General features: G+C 38.4%; 1 protein-coding gene across 2 annotated transcripts; it reads right to left on the reverse strand.

The window, feature by feature from the left end:
* Positions 1-857: 857 nt before the first annotated feature.
* On the reverse strand, positions 858-12268 carry LOC143877810 (uncharacterized). Of its 2 annotated transcripts, none has more exons than XM_077380050.1 (8): positions 11837-12268; positions 8234-8395; positions 8092-8158; positions 7938-8018; positions 7656-7774; positions 4682-4761; positions 2292-3221; positions 858-2014 (listed from the first exon to the last, which is right to left on the reverse strand). In XM_077380050.1, exons 1-7 carry the CDS (start codon positions 11968-11970, stop codon positions 2296-2298), a joined length of 1569 nt encoding a protein of 522 aa, XP_077236165.1. In that variant the 5' UTR covers positions 11971-12268; the 3' UTR covers positions 858-2014; positions 2292-2295. The 2 variants fall into 2 exon arrangements, with proteins under 2 accessions (XP_077236165.1, XP_077236166.1); XM_077380051.1 differs by having other exon boundaries at positions 8234-8392; positions 11837-12266.
* Positions 12269-15522: the final 3254 nt, after the last annotated feature.

Genomic DNA, 15522 nt, shown 5'->3' on the forward strand with positions numbered 1-15522 from the left:
CTATGAAAATGAGATATATTTGAATCCCCTCTTCTTTTTCATCTGGTTATGCTCCTAAAAGCAGGAATAGGCGAGCAACGTATCACTTATGGCATTGAATTCGTGTTCATGAATTGACTCAGATTTACCGAACCAACAAACAAGGAGTATTGTTTCACCTCCGTTGCGATCAAGTGCGTCGCCCAGATATCAGCTTTCTCGCTTTAATGTGAAGGGCTGAGATTAAAAGACATGTTTTATAGAGAGGTTAATCTCAGCCCTTTGTGGATGGATTAAAAAAAAAAAAAGGGGGGGGGGGGGGGGGCGGGGGGATTTGCTAGCATCCATCACAGAAGGCATTTTTGTGGATGGCCTGTTGCATCTGACAGCAGCCACACAGGCTCCATTGTCAGCAGATTTTGTCTTCATTCACAAGGGTGGTTGATGCCCATGATCCAAACCATTTATTTGTTGGGCCACAACTTAAATAGGTTGTTGTACCACATAAATCATCTACATGATCCCAACACTAGGATCTCGAGCTGCACATTATATAAACCTCTATAGATCAGAGGCTTAGGATCATCCTAAGGAAAAATTTAAGGGGTACAACCTGTTTTGGTTGTGGCCCAACAAATGAACAGGTTGGATCATCTTCCGAAGTACTACGGGTGCAACTCAGGTCGATTTTTGGGAATTCGGGTTGAGCTTTTACCTTAAAATCAGGTTGTGTCGGGTTGGGTTGATTCCTATTCATTTTTAGCAAAAGCTCAACCAGACCCAAGTTACACCCCTACTATTGAGTGGACCCTACAGTACTTTTTGAAAAATAATGGACTTCATTTCCAATGTTTAGTTTCTATGAATCACACTTCCCATTTTGAAGCTTGAAACAAAACAACCTTTTTACATTGTTCACCCAAGAATGCCACAAGGCAACTAAAAAAGCACTTGCCAGTTGCCACTAACCATATAAGCGGCATCTTTTCCACTGTTTTCTAATGATAATGGCAATTTTATTGGAAACATCGAATTTAAAAGGGAAGTGCCCATCAAATCTACTAGAGAGTAGGGGCAATGCATCTCTACTACACATGACAAACAGGAAATAAGAGATACATCATGATTCCAAACTGTCCTAAAGTCTTGAATGTCAACTCTTCATGAAGAAACGGTAAAGGCAGTACTGTTAAAACTCTTTATGAAGAAACAGCTCTTGGCTCCATTCAGCCTGGAACCAGAGCCCACTGAATCGCCTTGCGGTCCTCACATGGTGGCCCATCAGGTCACTCGTGTTCACCAAATGCGAGCCCATCACTCCATCTCAGTCCCAGTTAATCAAGGACCAATATGTCCCCAAAGCAGATGTAGTCAGAGAAACCAAGTAACAGTTTGAAGCTTTGAATCTAGTAGAAAAAAGATGTGAGGGGACAAAGCCCAAAAAGTTAGAAGCGAGCCATCTGTGGGAGTAGCTATGGAAACAAGCAGTCTGCAGTCATGGTGTTTATAGCTATTTAGAACAACTGGGTGACTAAAAGTAAGATTGAAGTTGGCTTCAGGGATAAAATTTCTGGTCGATTACATTGAGATCAAAGTCAAGGTTGTGGTTGAACCAGTTGAAACAACTAAAGCTCTTCGAAGAATAGGCAAACCAGAGTACGGTGGTGTTGGAAAGAAAGGAGGTGGAAAGGGGAACCAGAGAGGGAGGAAAGGAAATTTTGCTAGCATTTGGGAGAAGCAATGCTTGCCAAGGAGAGGAGTGCGACCTCTGAGGAAGAGAATACCGGAGAGGTTGGGATCAACAGGGATGTCAATGCTATCTGTTCATATGTTGGACCAAGAGGTGACTTGAATGCAAATGATCAAAATATTATGGTAAAGAAAGCTTTGGGTCAGACCTGAAGCAGGAAATGAAAGATCTCAGAAAAATTCCCACCACCATTTCAGCATTCATACTAAAAAAGGAACCTTCAGTGTGTCCTGTTGAGATGATAGCCTTTCCAACAAAGCATCCAGTGAAAGCTTCCCATCGGCCCTACAGTAGAAAACGAAGATTTCAGAAATCTACCATCGCCATTTTTAGCGTCCATGCACGACAAGAAACACCCAAAATGCCCTGTCAAGAGGACAGTTTTTCCTACAAAACAACCTGAGAATTTTTAACACATCCCACATTCTTCATCAGTTTCATTGGTTCTCCCAGTCGTATATAAGTGGTTTTAGTTGCATGACTTGAATATCATCAGAAAAAACTTAAAGTGATCAGCTATCAAAATATTCACACACACAAAAAAAAAAAAAAAAAAAAAAACCTGATCAGCTATCAGAGATGTCAACTATATTGTCTCTATCGGCTCCTTCGAAACAGTATCCTGCAATACTTCTCTTTCCATACCCATCTGAAGCATCTGGCGAGTCTTGAGAAGTAACAGTATAATTGATGCTAGTGCCTGCGGCACACAGTTGGGGCTGCTGGGATGTACTTGGGGGCTCACTTTCATAAGCACAGAGACCTTTCTGATAGTAGTCAATACTATCATTTGCATCAGCCTCGCGTGTGTCAATAAAGTCTTCTACCAAAACACCAGATTTCTGTCTTACACAGTTTATATGATCCATAGCAGATACATCCTCCCCTTTGGTGCTCAGTGTGTGGCTCACAGGTATTGAAATATTTTTGAGGCTACAGCTTGTATCTGAAGCATTGTTTGTCGCTTCAACCTTGAAGACATCACCTGTTGGATTCTTCAGTAGCTTTTGTTTTCTTCTCCTCTCTGTTCTCTTGTTATGTAATGGCTCCATTTCTTCCTCATCCTCTTCCCCTTCATTTGCATACCATCCTTTCCACTCAATTATCACATTGTAATTGTTCTCATCTTTTCTCGGCACATTACTTCCCATATGAGTGGATTTCTTTCCTATACGAATAAATCTCTGCTTCTTCCTAGGCATATGAATTTTGTCAAGATCAGATGTTTTAACATGCACTTCACGATCCTGTGCTTTTTCTTCAGTAGCCCGCAACTTGTCGGGGGAAAGGCTCTTTTGAATGTCCTCACCAGATGGAGGACTGCTGTCTGAATTCCTATTTACATCACTTATGATTGAGTAAAATTTATCAATTGTTTTTAATTTCTGGGTATCTGATTTATCCTCAGAACCTACTGTTTTACGAGCTTTTCGAACACTCTTAGTTGCATGGGTTGACTCTTTAGATTTAACCCCGTCAAATCCTTGCTTACCTGTGAATCATGAAGCAAATTGATCAGAAGCGTCTAGGAAACAAAGAAAACTAATTTTTGGTGGAATGATTCAATAGTAGGTGCTTGTTCCAGTGCTTGTTGCTAATAGTGAGCACGACATAACCCACACCAATAACAGGGATTTCCCAATCATTTCGCAAGGACCCTTCCGGCTTCCACCAATAGAATTGGATGCTCTCGAATTGCAACAACCATGTGTTAGTGTTATCTGCATTTTCCCCTGATTTGTATGTTAGGACTCTTTCAAATAAAGAGATGATTGTGCCTTGGTATGTTTTTAGTCCCAACATTTTGTCAACATCAGAAAATATTTATGTCATTATTCAAAAAAAAAAAAATTATGTCAGAATCTTGGCTTTATCATGGGAACTCTACTACAATCATGAATAAAATTTTGGACCAGACTACAATTATTTAAAATTTTCAGATCTTAAGGCTCTGCCAAATATGAGCGCAAAGAAATCCAGAAGAAAATACCAAATCTTTGTTTTATCATACTTATTATTCCATGAATAGTAAATGACAGCTTTAAGTAGAGCACTCATGACTAACCAATGCTAAAATTAAGACAAATGCTTCAGAGAGGCCATGAATTGATTTTTGCAGATCCAACAGATACTAATATAGCTGACATCGATTGTTACAATTTGATCAGTTCAGGCTTCAGATATCTTAGTGAAGATGATTAAGAGAATAAAAGCTTTTCTTGGTTCCTATAAACATGTTAGGCTTAGACCCATATCTCAGCTGGAAGGTGCTTTGTGTTCCAGGCACAAGATTTGTGGATTCAAGCTCACTACGAGCAACTTGGACGATATTAGAGTAGACAGTAAAATTGGATTTGCTTGATGATGACAGACAGGGATAACAATTTGAAAAACACATTTTCTGTATGCAGAATTCAATGAAGATGGTGAGCTGGTTAATCACGGAAGCAAAACAATCCACAATTCGGTAGTACAGACATGTATACCAGTCAGAGTATAACTACTCACATAACTTTTAGGTCAATAGATCAACAGATTACCCTTGTATATAAACTTACAAGAATCAGAACGTGTGTGGACATTTGAGATAACAGAGACTAGTTAAATGGTTAAATGGCATTCACTCTCAGAAAGAGGTAGGTGTTAGGGTTTTGGTTGTGCCCAGAGTTTACAGAGGCATATTTCCCTGATATTCCTTTTTATAAAGTACTGATACATTCAACTACTCATAAAATGCATGTACAGGTAGAGATACACAGCTTATGATGCCTGGATGTGTGTTCCACTTTGTAAAAATATTTATGCCAATCTTTTGGGAAAAAAAATCATCATGCTCCAGCAATTTGAAATATTAGTATGGGTAGCATAGAAGGATGAAGCAACCAATTAGATAGAAAATGGAGGAAATGGAGAACAGTCATAAGCTATTAGACATGAAGCCATGATTCTCACCTTTTGAACCCCTGCTCGTGTCTTTATACCCAGGTGGCTCTGCTATCTTCTCGTAAATACCAGTGCATGACATTTTGTGTCTATAAGAAACAAATGCAAAACCATCAAGCGTTCGGGAGAAGACGAGGGACAATCCAACGTAGAAGTAGAGCCCCCAAAAGGGGAATGATACATCATGTTAACGTCAATAGTGCGAGGGACAATCTAAACCTAGAAGTAGCCCCCAAAAGGGGAATGACACATCATGTTAACGTCAATAGTGGGTCATATAGTGCTCCATTCAACACAAAGCTGTCAAGTTGGGTCACTTAATCAGTGATTTTTCCTTTTGGTAATGTTTGAGTAGATTTTGATGGGCCCTATTAAAGGAAAGCATGAATAGCACTTTTGGGGTAGAACTACAAATCTTTATAGCATGCAAAGTTTCTAAGATCTGAAATATGTCTTGCGTTAAGAACGTAGGAAAGTTTAGAAACTCAATCTATAAAAATTTTAATAGTTTCTGAAAATTTCAAATTAGAGAAACGAAACTGGCTTATTTTGGGCTACTATGAAGTATAAATTAGGCTTTATTCTTTGAACATTAACAGAAAGCATTTTTTTTTTCTTTTTTTAAAAAGGTAGCCAATTTTATTAAAAAAAAGCAATGAAGACCGAGATGGTCAGTACAAAGATGAGCAAAGACAAAGGAAAAAACCGATACAATAATAAAGCTAATTAAGGAGGAAGAGAATCATAAAGTGCCAGAGATTCCTTGGAGACTCCAACTTTAGCAAGGCTATCCGCGACCTCATTGGCAGAGCAGCGCACATGTTGAGAAGATACCGAGGAAGGTCCCACCAAATGAAACATTTCATCAAGCAAATTATTGAATCTCCACGGCGGCCTCTGACCACCATTAAGCTAGCGAATGACATTCAAAGAGTCCCCTTCTACCACCACATTATTAAAACCACTTCTTGCTATGAGCCTCAATCCTTGGTGCACTGCGCGCACTTCTGCTTCCGTAGCATCCGCCACTCCTATGGGGCCCGCAAAAGCCCACTCAATCTCCCCTCTCTCATTTCTCAGAACTCCCCCAATCCTAGCTGGACCTGGATTGCCCACGCTAGAGCCATCAAAGTTAAATTTCACAAACTCAGGCACAGGGGGAACCAGACTTGAACAACCTTTTGCTTGATCTCCACACTATTGCACACTTCGCCCCACCTTTCCCATAGGTCATAGGCGGAGACAAATCTGAATTGAGGGGAAGCTTTAACCCATGAGATCGTCAACAACAGGAAGCATTCTATTAATGGAAAAAATATAGAGGCATTACAAGAGGGGCAAGGATTGCCCGGCGCAAAAACCTCTCTAAAAACGCACCCTCTTGAGTGAGGGAATCCACTACATTATTAGCCTCTATGATAACATGACCAAGAGAGAAATATTTCCATTTACACACAACAATCCACCTATTCTTGTTCTATACCTTTTCATGTATGAATTCTGCCTATTTTCACATCTAGGATTTACATATACAACATATCTCACCATCAAGAGCGAACTTCTTATTGTTTAGATATTTAGGTTCAATAAATCCATTAAAAAAAAGACATTTAGGTTCAATAAAAAACGAAGGGGATCCATTAGAAACTTGCAAAACAAACAAGGATTTGGTTGGGCCATCCATATGAAAGAGTATACAATAATGATGAATTTGGCGAATAAAAAATCATGGCCTAATAATAAACCATTCTAATTTACCATTCGAAAAAAAAAACCATTGTAATTAGTTGATAATTTTGTGAAAGACTCCAATGAAAGGATTCATTAACACACAATCTTATTAATAATATAGGCTAATCAACATAGACCGACAACGATACCCCCTCTCCCTCTCGATTCCTTGGAGATTAAAGCACATATTTAGGAGAGATCAATGTTAAAAACGTGACGCAGCGTGGAATGTGACCGAAGAAAATCCTAGTTGACTCGGTATGACGTGGTCGAGTACTCGATTGACGCGGTCATAATTCGGGAGAGTCAAGGGAGTTTTTATTGAGTCTGTAGGGCAAAATGCGGAACACGGCCAAGGTAAAGGGAGTCGACTCGAGGTAGTCCACTGTGACGCGAGGGGGTTTTAAAACTATGTGAGAGATGCTTGATATTTTGAGGGGCATCAAGTTCATCTTCTCTCATATTCATAGAGTAGGCAACGCATCCGCCAATTTGTTGGCAAATTGTGGAGGTTTTTGCTCGAGAATGATGTTATGGCATGAGATGCCAAGATGGCACTTTCCGTTTTCTAGATTGTTTGTTATTTTCCATTGTATCATTGCTAGCTTCGGCTAGTGTTTTTTCTTCTTGATTGACGTATTCATTTGTTCGAAAAAAAAATTCTTAGCATTTTTTATTTGATTTTTGGATAAGTTTCAAGTATGCTTTTGTGGCCTTCTGATAGGAAACGAGAATAGTATTTTGGGGGCCGAACTTGGAACGATTCAAATCTGGGAAGTTCCGAAGATCTGAAATCGGTGTCTTTTGTTTTGTTTCACAAATTAAGATGGGTTTAAAGTTTAAGAAAGTTTAGATGGCTATTTTGTAGGGATCTTAATGTTTTTTAGAAGTTTTTAAATAGAGAAAAGTGATAGGAAAGCAACATGTAATAATACACTTCCTATTTTTGTTTTGGGCTGCTCTAAAATAAAAATTATGATTTATTTAGGATGCTTAAGGTCTTATATTGACCCTAAAACAAAAGGTATAAAGCAGGGTCTTAAGATGCTTTAGGTTCACACGCATAAAGTTTATAAATGACTTTGGTTTGGTGTAGTTGATGAAAAGTAACAATTTTCCTTATTATATTTTGGGTTTTACCCTACTACTTTTATGGAGACAGTAATTTATTTGCATCAACATTTAAGAATGGCTAAAGAATTTTACAGATCAACATTAGACGGTGTGATTTAATTTCCTAAATGTTTCTTACCCATGCCAATGACAAGAAGGGTTTCCACAAAACCCGTCATGCCTAACTTTTTCAATACAGTCACTAGCTGAAGGTTTTCTGTTCATTGCCCTCTTGATCAAATCTCCACAAGATTGGCACTGCAAAAATAGGAAATTAAATGAGAAAAAAAGCAGCTGCAGCTCCACCATGGTACTACATTCATAAAGTTCCTAAAGTTGGCATGCTAACTTTTATTTAAGAAATATGAAACCAAGTGATTCGCTAAATATGCAAAAAAGCATAAAAAGATCAATAAATTACCTTCCAGTGGTGGACTCTGTAGCTGTTAACTTCATCGTGAAATGAATGATAAATAGTAACATTGTAGCCACCATTTGGTCTCTACAAGAAGGGTAGAACTATTAATAATCAACTCAAACTACTTAATAATTTAACATGATTTGGTAAAACTAACCTGATAATCAATCACTGAGCTGGAGTTAATTTCTTTCATCAGTTTCTGGAAGTTTGGTCCATGATCGCTGCTTGGCCACAATATGCCATCTTAATCATGACGAATAATTTTCAAGATATGTCAAAAGCAACAGAAAATTTACCTGTGGTCTTGGTTCTTATTCCTAATCCACAAGTATGCATGAATCATCTCATGTAATAAGGTGTTCTTGAGGTCTGCACTTGAGCGAAATTTTAATAAAGGCTCAGAGAGGCGAATTTCACAGCCACCGCCACTTAGATAACGACAAATGCCTGCACACCTGCTTTAGACAAATATTAGGTGAGAAATCACCTTGTTCATTCAAATATTAGATGAGAAATCCCCCTACTCATTTTTTTCATGACACCGAGGGAAAAACATGCAGCAAATGGAATCAATCTACCATCTGGCAGAATAGAATATGAAGTCTAGTGAATTTCTATAAGGGCCCGTTTGGATACCCCTTGGATTTGGATTTGGAGGTGAATTTGGATTTTTAAATCCAAATTCGGCGTTTGGCAAGCCTTTATGACATCTGGATTTGGATTTGAGTGAAATCCACAAGATTTACAAATTCCTCATGTTAGTGTAATTTTTTGGATTTATAAATCCTTTCTGCAAGAGGTTATTTATAAATCTAAATGTGACCCGTAAGGGCTTAAAATGACCAAAATATACCAAAGAAGTGTTAAATGACTAAAATACCCACATGACATTAAAAATGATCAAAATACGTCTTATTAGGTAAAATGACTAGAAAACCCCTGGGTCAGGCAAAATGATCGAAATACCCCTATACCAAGTAAAAATGAAAAATACCCCAGAGTCGTGCAAAATGACTAAAATACCCTTATGACATAAAAATGATCAAAATAACTAGAATTATTGAAATACCCCTATATCAAGTAAAAATGACCCATGGATCATAAAAAATGACTAAAATGACTAAAACTACCCTCATGAGAAAAAAATGATAAAAAATATGTCATATTAGGTAAAATGACTAGAATACCCTCGGATGAGGCAAAATCACTGAAATACCCCTATACCAGGTAAAAATGAAAAAATACCCCCGAATCGTGCAAAATGACTAAAATAACGCTTATGACATAAAAATGATCAAAATAACCTCATATAGGATAAAATTACTAGAATACCCCAAGATTATGAAAAATTACTGAAATACCCCTATATCAAGTAAAAATGACCCATGGCTCATGAAAAATGACTAAAATGACTAAAAATACCCTCATGAGATAAAAAAGATAAAAATACGCCATATTAGGTAAAATGACCAGATACCCCTAAGTCATGCAAAATGACCGGAATACACCTATACTGGGTGAAAATGACCAAGTACCCTAAGTCATGGAAAATGACTAAAACACCCTTATGACATAAAAAATGATCAAAACAGCCCCATATAGGGTAAAATGACTAGAATACCCCTTATCATGGAAAATGGCTGAAATGCCGCTATATCAAGTAATTTAGGGCTTTTTTGTTTTGTTAGATTTCAAATTCAAATCCAAAGAGCATCCAAACAAAAAAAAATTAATTTAAATTTGAAATCCAAATCTATACGAGGTCATCCAAACGGCATTATTTATAAATTTGTGAATTTTAAAATTCTGGATTTTGAATCCATGGATTTTGGAAATCCAAATTCACCTCCAAATCCAAATCCAAGGGGTATCCAAACGGGCCCGTTTGGATACCTCAAATTTTGTATTTCGGTTTGGAATTGAGTTTTGAATACAAAATGAATAGATCCGCCAGCTCATGTTGAGGGAGACAGAGAGGGAAGGGGGTACTTCCTACTGGACGGGAGAGGTTGAGGAGCAAAGAAGGTGAAGGAAACTGCCACATCTGTGGATTTCCAATTACTTATTTCCACAGTATATTTGGAAATCTGATTTTTTTCATCGTGAGTCGCTGACTTGGAAATCCAAGGATTTGATCCGGATCCAAATCATAACACAAAAAGGACTGCAAATGTGAAAATCAAAATCAAAATCTTATCATGATGGGACCGCCAAAAAACCTAAAATTTCAAGCAACTACTTTAGCACATAGTAACATACAGTTCAATTAGGTACGAAACGGAACAAAACATACTAATACAGAACGTAATTCTGACCAAGACATTTTTTTTCCTAGTTTCTTATCTGGTTTTCCCACTGGTACGAAATGTTTCGTCCACAGCGGTCCAAACAAAATGGTATCAATAACTGTGCTCAGTTTCAAATTGATCCACTTAATTGTCTTCAAATAAACTGGTCCAATGCAAGCAAGTCCAGCCACACTTATGAACCTCTAACTGTTAGAAAAATTGATGCGCAAATCTGAAATTTAGGATTCGAGAATACCTTATAACAAATTAATCTCACAACTTGAAGACAGAGATCAATAATACTATTTTCTGTAATAATAATTTGTAAAGGAAAAAGAAATCGTTAGATCACTTATCGAGTTGAGGCACGAAGAATCTTCGCCGTCCTTAAGGCGAATCTTCGCTGTCCTTAAGGCAAATCTTGCCCCCACTATGACGAATCAACGGTGCAGATGGGCGTCTCGGCGTATGCCTCCAGGATACAACAACTCTCGCTCCAGGGGTGTGCACTCACGCAGCCCGGATGCCTAAAAACTCGCTTATATTTGCCAAAAGCCTTGAGCAGAAAACCAGAGAGAAAACTAGAGAAGAGAAAGAGCAGAAGAAGAATCCGTCAAGGATGTCCTTCTGTTTTCTCTAAAACCGATTTATATAGAAAAATAATCAACACGTTAAGGTGAAACGTCGCACTCTTTTAGTGCGTGAGAGACGTTTTCCAAACGGTCACTAAACCACGATTAAGGCTCAAACGGTAAAAAAAAAGTTAAAACAAAAATAAATAAATTCTTGACCGTTAAAAGGAAAAATTAAATAAATAAAAAGAAAAGCCTTAGGTCCACGCGCGCGGCCTGCCGAACCGAGCCGGGCGGCGCGCGTGTGTGGTAAGATCAAAAGCCCACCGGACCCAAGTGGACGATCCGTGCGCGTAGGATCCCCATGACCTCTTGCTTATTCACAAGGTTAGGAGAGTGAAAGTATATATATGGTCACTCTCATCCTCTCACACTTCCTATCTAGGACTAAAGTTTTCTCATTACTTTAGTCTTTTTGGAGGGAAGCCCAAAAGCATACATATAATGACTAAAAACACCCCATTGTAAGTTTGAATTACAAAAAGACTTTTTTCACATAAAAAGTCAACAATCCCCCACTAATTCAAAATTATAAGAAATAAATAAATCATAAATGTAAATAGATTTGATCAAGACAAGATGTGTTATGCATCAGTAGAGGTGTCTTTTGAACTTGAACCTTTACTTAGTGTAGATATATCGAGTTTATCAAGTACTCGGTGATCATACGTCTTGAACCAAGCATTTTTAGTAATAAACTGAGTCAACATACCACACACACAACACAGAAGGCATAAGCACTTTTACTTAGTCCAGCCACACTTATGAACCTCTAACCACTCCAATGGCCAATCCACTCTCCTAAACATGTGTTTAACATTTAAGGGCCTCTTTGGATGCCACCAAAACCAGTCCTTATTTACAAATAAAATTATTTTACATTAATCTGTTCTGCAAACAAGACATAGGTCTCTTTCAAAAACATTTGCATATAACATTATACGAATATAAAGATGAACACATCACTATGCAGACTTACAAGGTCATGCGCTTAGAACTCCAGGACACGATGCAGGATCCTAGGGCGTCGGCAAAGTAGAGCGTGTTGTAATAGCAAAAGAGGGCAAAGATATCTGGATTAGGATCCATCATTTCCGTATCTCCCAATTCCATCCCTTTTGCCCTAATCCTCTCTTCCACTTGCGTTGAATACGGTTTGGAAGAGAATGAAAATTCGGGAATAACTCGCTCCTCTCTTTCCCTTCCTCTCGGCTGGAAACTTTCTAATGTCGCTGCAATCAAATCAAAATTAAGAGTTTGATGGAATGAGGAAACTGTGTTGAATTGTTTCTTATACAGGGATCGAGAATCGGAATCGGTGTCCTATTCTGATAATTTTGGAAAAAGGAACGAAAAATAAGGTGATAAATTCACCCTCCTCTATAATGAATTCACCCTGCCTTAAGTTTCCATAATGTTAGTCCTTCTTTAGATAGGAGGGTTTGGATCATCCTTTAGTGTGGTCTGTACAGTACATTTTGAAAAATATAGGGTAAATTCATCCTGGGGTGAATTTACCACTGCCCTAAAAGTTAATTTAAAAAATCAATAAAAATTTCATTCCGACTGGAGTGGAATCAGAATACCACTGCTTAAGCTGGAAAACAGATTCCAGCATTTCCCCCTCTAATTTTCTGTGCTGGTGTTATTTCCGATTCTGTTCATTTTTTAAACCAAACACCCAATCAAAATAGGATATTGATTCCAACTCCTACTTCCAGCAATCCAAACACTTGTTCGGAATGTAATTAATCCTCCTAATTCTGAACTTTGCAAAATATTAATTTTGGCACGGAGAAATACTCTCGTGGGGAGGAGTCAAAGGAGTTTTGATTGAATTAGCGTACCGTTTGAAATAGCGTTTAAAACGCCATTTTGCAAAACGGTGTTTTGGTACAAAACGACATTTTGCCAAACGGCGTTTTCATGTTTGGTTCGCCAGATCAAAACGGCATTTTAACAACAAACGGAGGTATTGTGTGTTTGGTTGCAAATGCCCCAAAACGGAGTTTTAGTGGTAAAATGACCAAAAAGGCCATTGTTTGGTTGGCCTCAATGTAACTCAACTACTCTCTCATTAGGCCCAATATTAAAAGGTCATTAGGATCTCATTCAAACACTATTAAAATTAAACATCATTGCCACAAAAAAAAAATCGGCTATACCTTTGGGATTCTTCTCCTTCTTTTTCTTAACGGCCGGATTTGACGAATGAGTGGAGGCGCTGAGGTAGTGAGGCAGACGAGTGGGTTTGCAACTTTGCAAAGTAGATAAAGAAAGTAAGAAACTAGGATTTCTTTTAATTCTTTTGTCTTTAAAAAATCAAAATTAAGAGATCATATAATGATATTAATGATATCAGCAGCCCCATTGTTTTGAATTAAATATTAACAATTTAACAAATTTGTGTCCCCAAGAATGATATTAATACCCCCACTTTTTTGGTATTTGACGTAACGCATAAAGTAGCACGCATATATGTAAAAATGAGTTTTGGTGAGGGCAAACACGTAAAAACCCACAGCCCAAAACCTCCATTCAAAACGGCGTTTTGCAAACGGACGTCATTTTGAGGGTTCAAAACGGTTTTTCAAACGGCGTTTCAAACGGTGGCTGCACACCCAAACACTCCCAAACGGCCGTTTGGCCGCAAAACGGTGTTTCAAACGCCAAACGGTGTTTTAAACGGTACGCCAAACACGCACTTAACAGGGCAAGTGAACTAAAGAAGAACTTCACCCAGATAAAAAGAGTCAACTCGGATAATCAACTATTGAGGTACAGAACTTGAATCAATACTTTGTTTCTAAGTTGGCTTAAGAACCATAGTTAGCAGAGCACGGGTTCGAGATCGATGTTTGCGGAATGCTGTTCGGGGCTTTCAATATTCCGATTTGAGAAAGCATTTTTGGGACTGTGCTTCCATACAGCATAGTGGGTCTCATGGGTCTCACAATTGATTGATCCGAACCATATAATTGATAGGCCATGATTTCGATTACCCGTGGCCTAAAACTCAGACCAATAATCTTATCCTAACAACTAATACCATGTAATTTATGTAATTTTTGTTGTTAAACATAGAAGCTTTCAAATATAACATGAAGCAACGGTCGACATTCAACGATAAAAAGTACACATTATTGGGTTTTATGATTACATGATTTTGAAGCAAATGGAAGGCGTATCAAGTGGACGGTTCGGATCAATCAAGGGTGGGACATCCTATATATATATATATATATATATATATAGTGGGAACAGCACATTGTATGAGGTATCCATGGTTTTAAATTTCGGTGGAGACCGACACCAAAACCACCAAAATCCGAAATGGTCATTTATTTCAGCCGACCGAAATTTCGGTGGAGACCGACACCAAAACCACCAAAATCCGAAATGGTCATTTATTTCAGCCGACCGAAATTTCGGTGGAGACCGACACCAAAACCACCAAAATCCGAAATGGTCATTTATGTCGGCCGGAATTTCAGTTTTTCCGAAATTTGACCCAAAAATTCTGTTTTTTTAATTAATTTAATATTTCACAGAAATTTCGACCGAAATTACCGAAATTTAATATTGAATAAAATATTAATTTCGATTTTTGTACTACATTATGACCGAAATTTTAGGGTCCGAAACCGAAATTTTAAACCATGTATGACAGCTATTAACACTAAGGGCCAACTAAATCAATTGACACCTAATAAGAAGATTTTAAAGAGAGCATTTTGTGCACTGTTTAACGCTCATTAAATGGTCGCGATTGCTCATCTTTGTGCACCATCATGGGGCCATAAAAGAATGTCACTTTCACACGGAGACATCTGAAGCTAGCAATGCAAACGGGCTGGGTCAAGGCTCCGACTGCGGATCTGAAATATTCGATATGGGCTGGCCCAATGAGCTTGTATATATGGACTCGGACTGTGTGAGTAGATTGAGCCAAACCAGGCCTGGTACGGCTCTGGGTTCATGATGGGCCCAGCCTTTAACAAAGGCAATGTTCGTTTTGTTTTTGGGCAGTGATATTTTCCCCACCTCTTACGTTAGGATATACAAAGGAGCGGAGGAGCCTCCGTTAACTTCAAAAGGCTTAAAAGCTTATGTTTTAGTGTTTTTTGTTTTTTGTTTTTTGTTTTTTTTTTTTTTTGGGGGGGGGGGGGGGGGGGGGGGGTCGCGCGAGGGGAAGGATATCCAAACTAAATGCAATTTTTAGTCACGATGATCAGCTTTGGACTCGAACTCAATTCTCAAAATCCAAAACAAATAGACCCCAACAGACTAGAAGGCCATCCTTCTATAGCCAAAACATTGGGCTCAAGCCCAACCGAGAGTGCCACAAGCCCACTGATCCATAAGCCGATCCAGCCCAGACAAATTGCACTCTCCAAGGTAGAACAGAAATATTCTGGGTTATTTAAAAGAATTGTTTTCTGAGGGTTTTAATTTAAGCTAGGAGAGTTCATGGGCCAACTCAAATCATTAGGTTTAGTCCACAAAATGAAAGACCAGAATCTTAGGTCATGTCCGGTTACAGGGTTACTTTTGGATCCGAATAGGTCATGGATCCTGCCATCAAATCCCCTAGCTTAAGCTCCTTACCCCAACCCAGAACTAGGGCAGTCAACTCACCAAAAACGAAATTAAGAACATACACTG

Source organism: Tasmannia lanceolata, unplaced genomic scaffold (genome assembly GCF_043159265.1).
Source record: "Tasmannia lanceolata isolate RefF3 unplaced genomic scaffold, GAP_Taslan_0.1 ptg000005l, whole genome shotgun sequence".
Taxonomy (NCBI): Eukaryota; Viridiplantae; Streptophyta; class Magnoliopsida; order Canellales; family Winteraceae; genus Tasmannia; species Tasmannia lanceolata.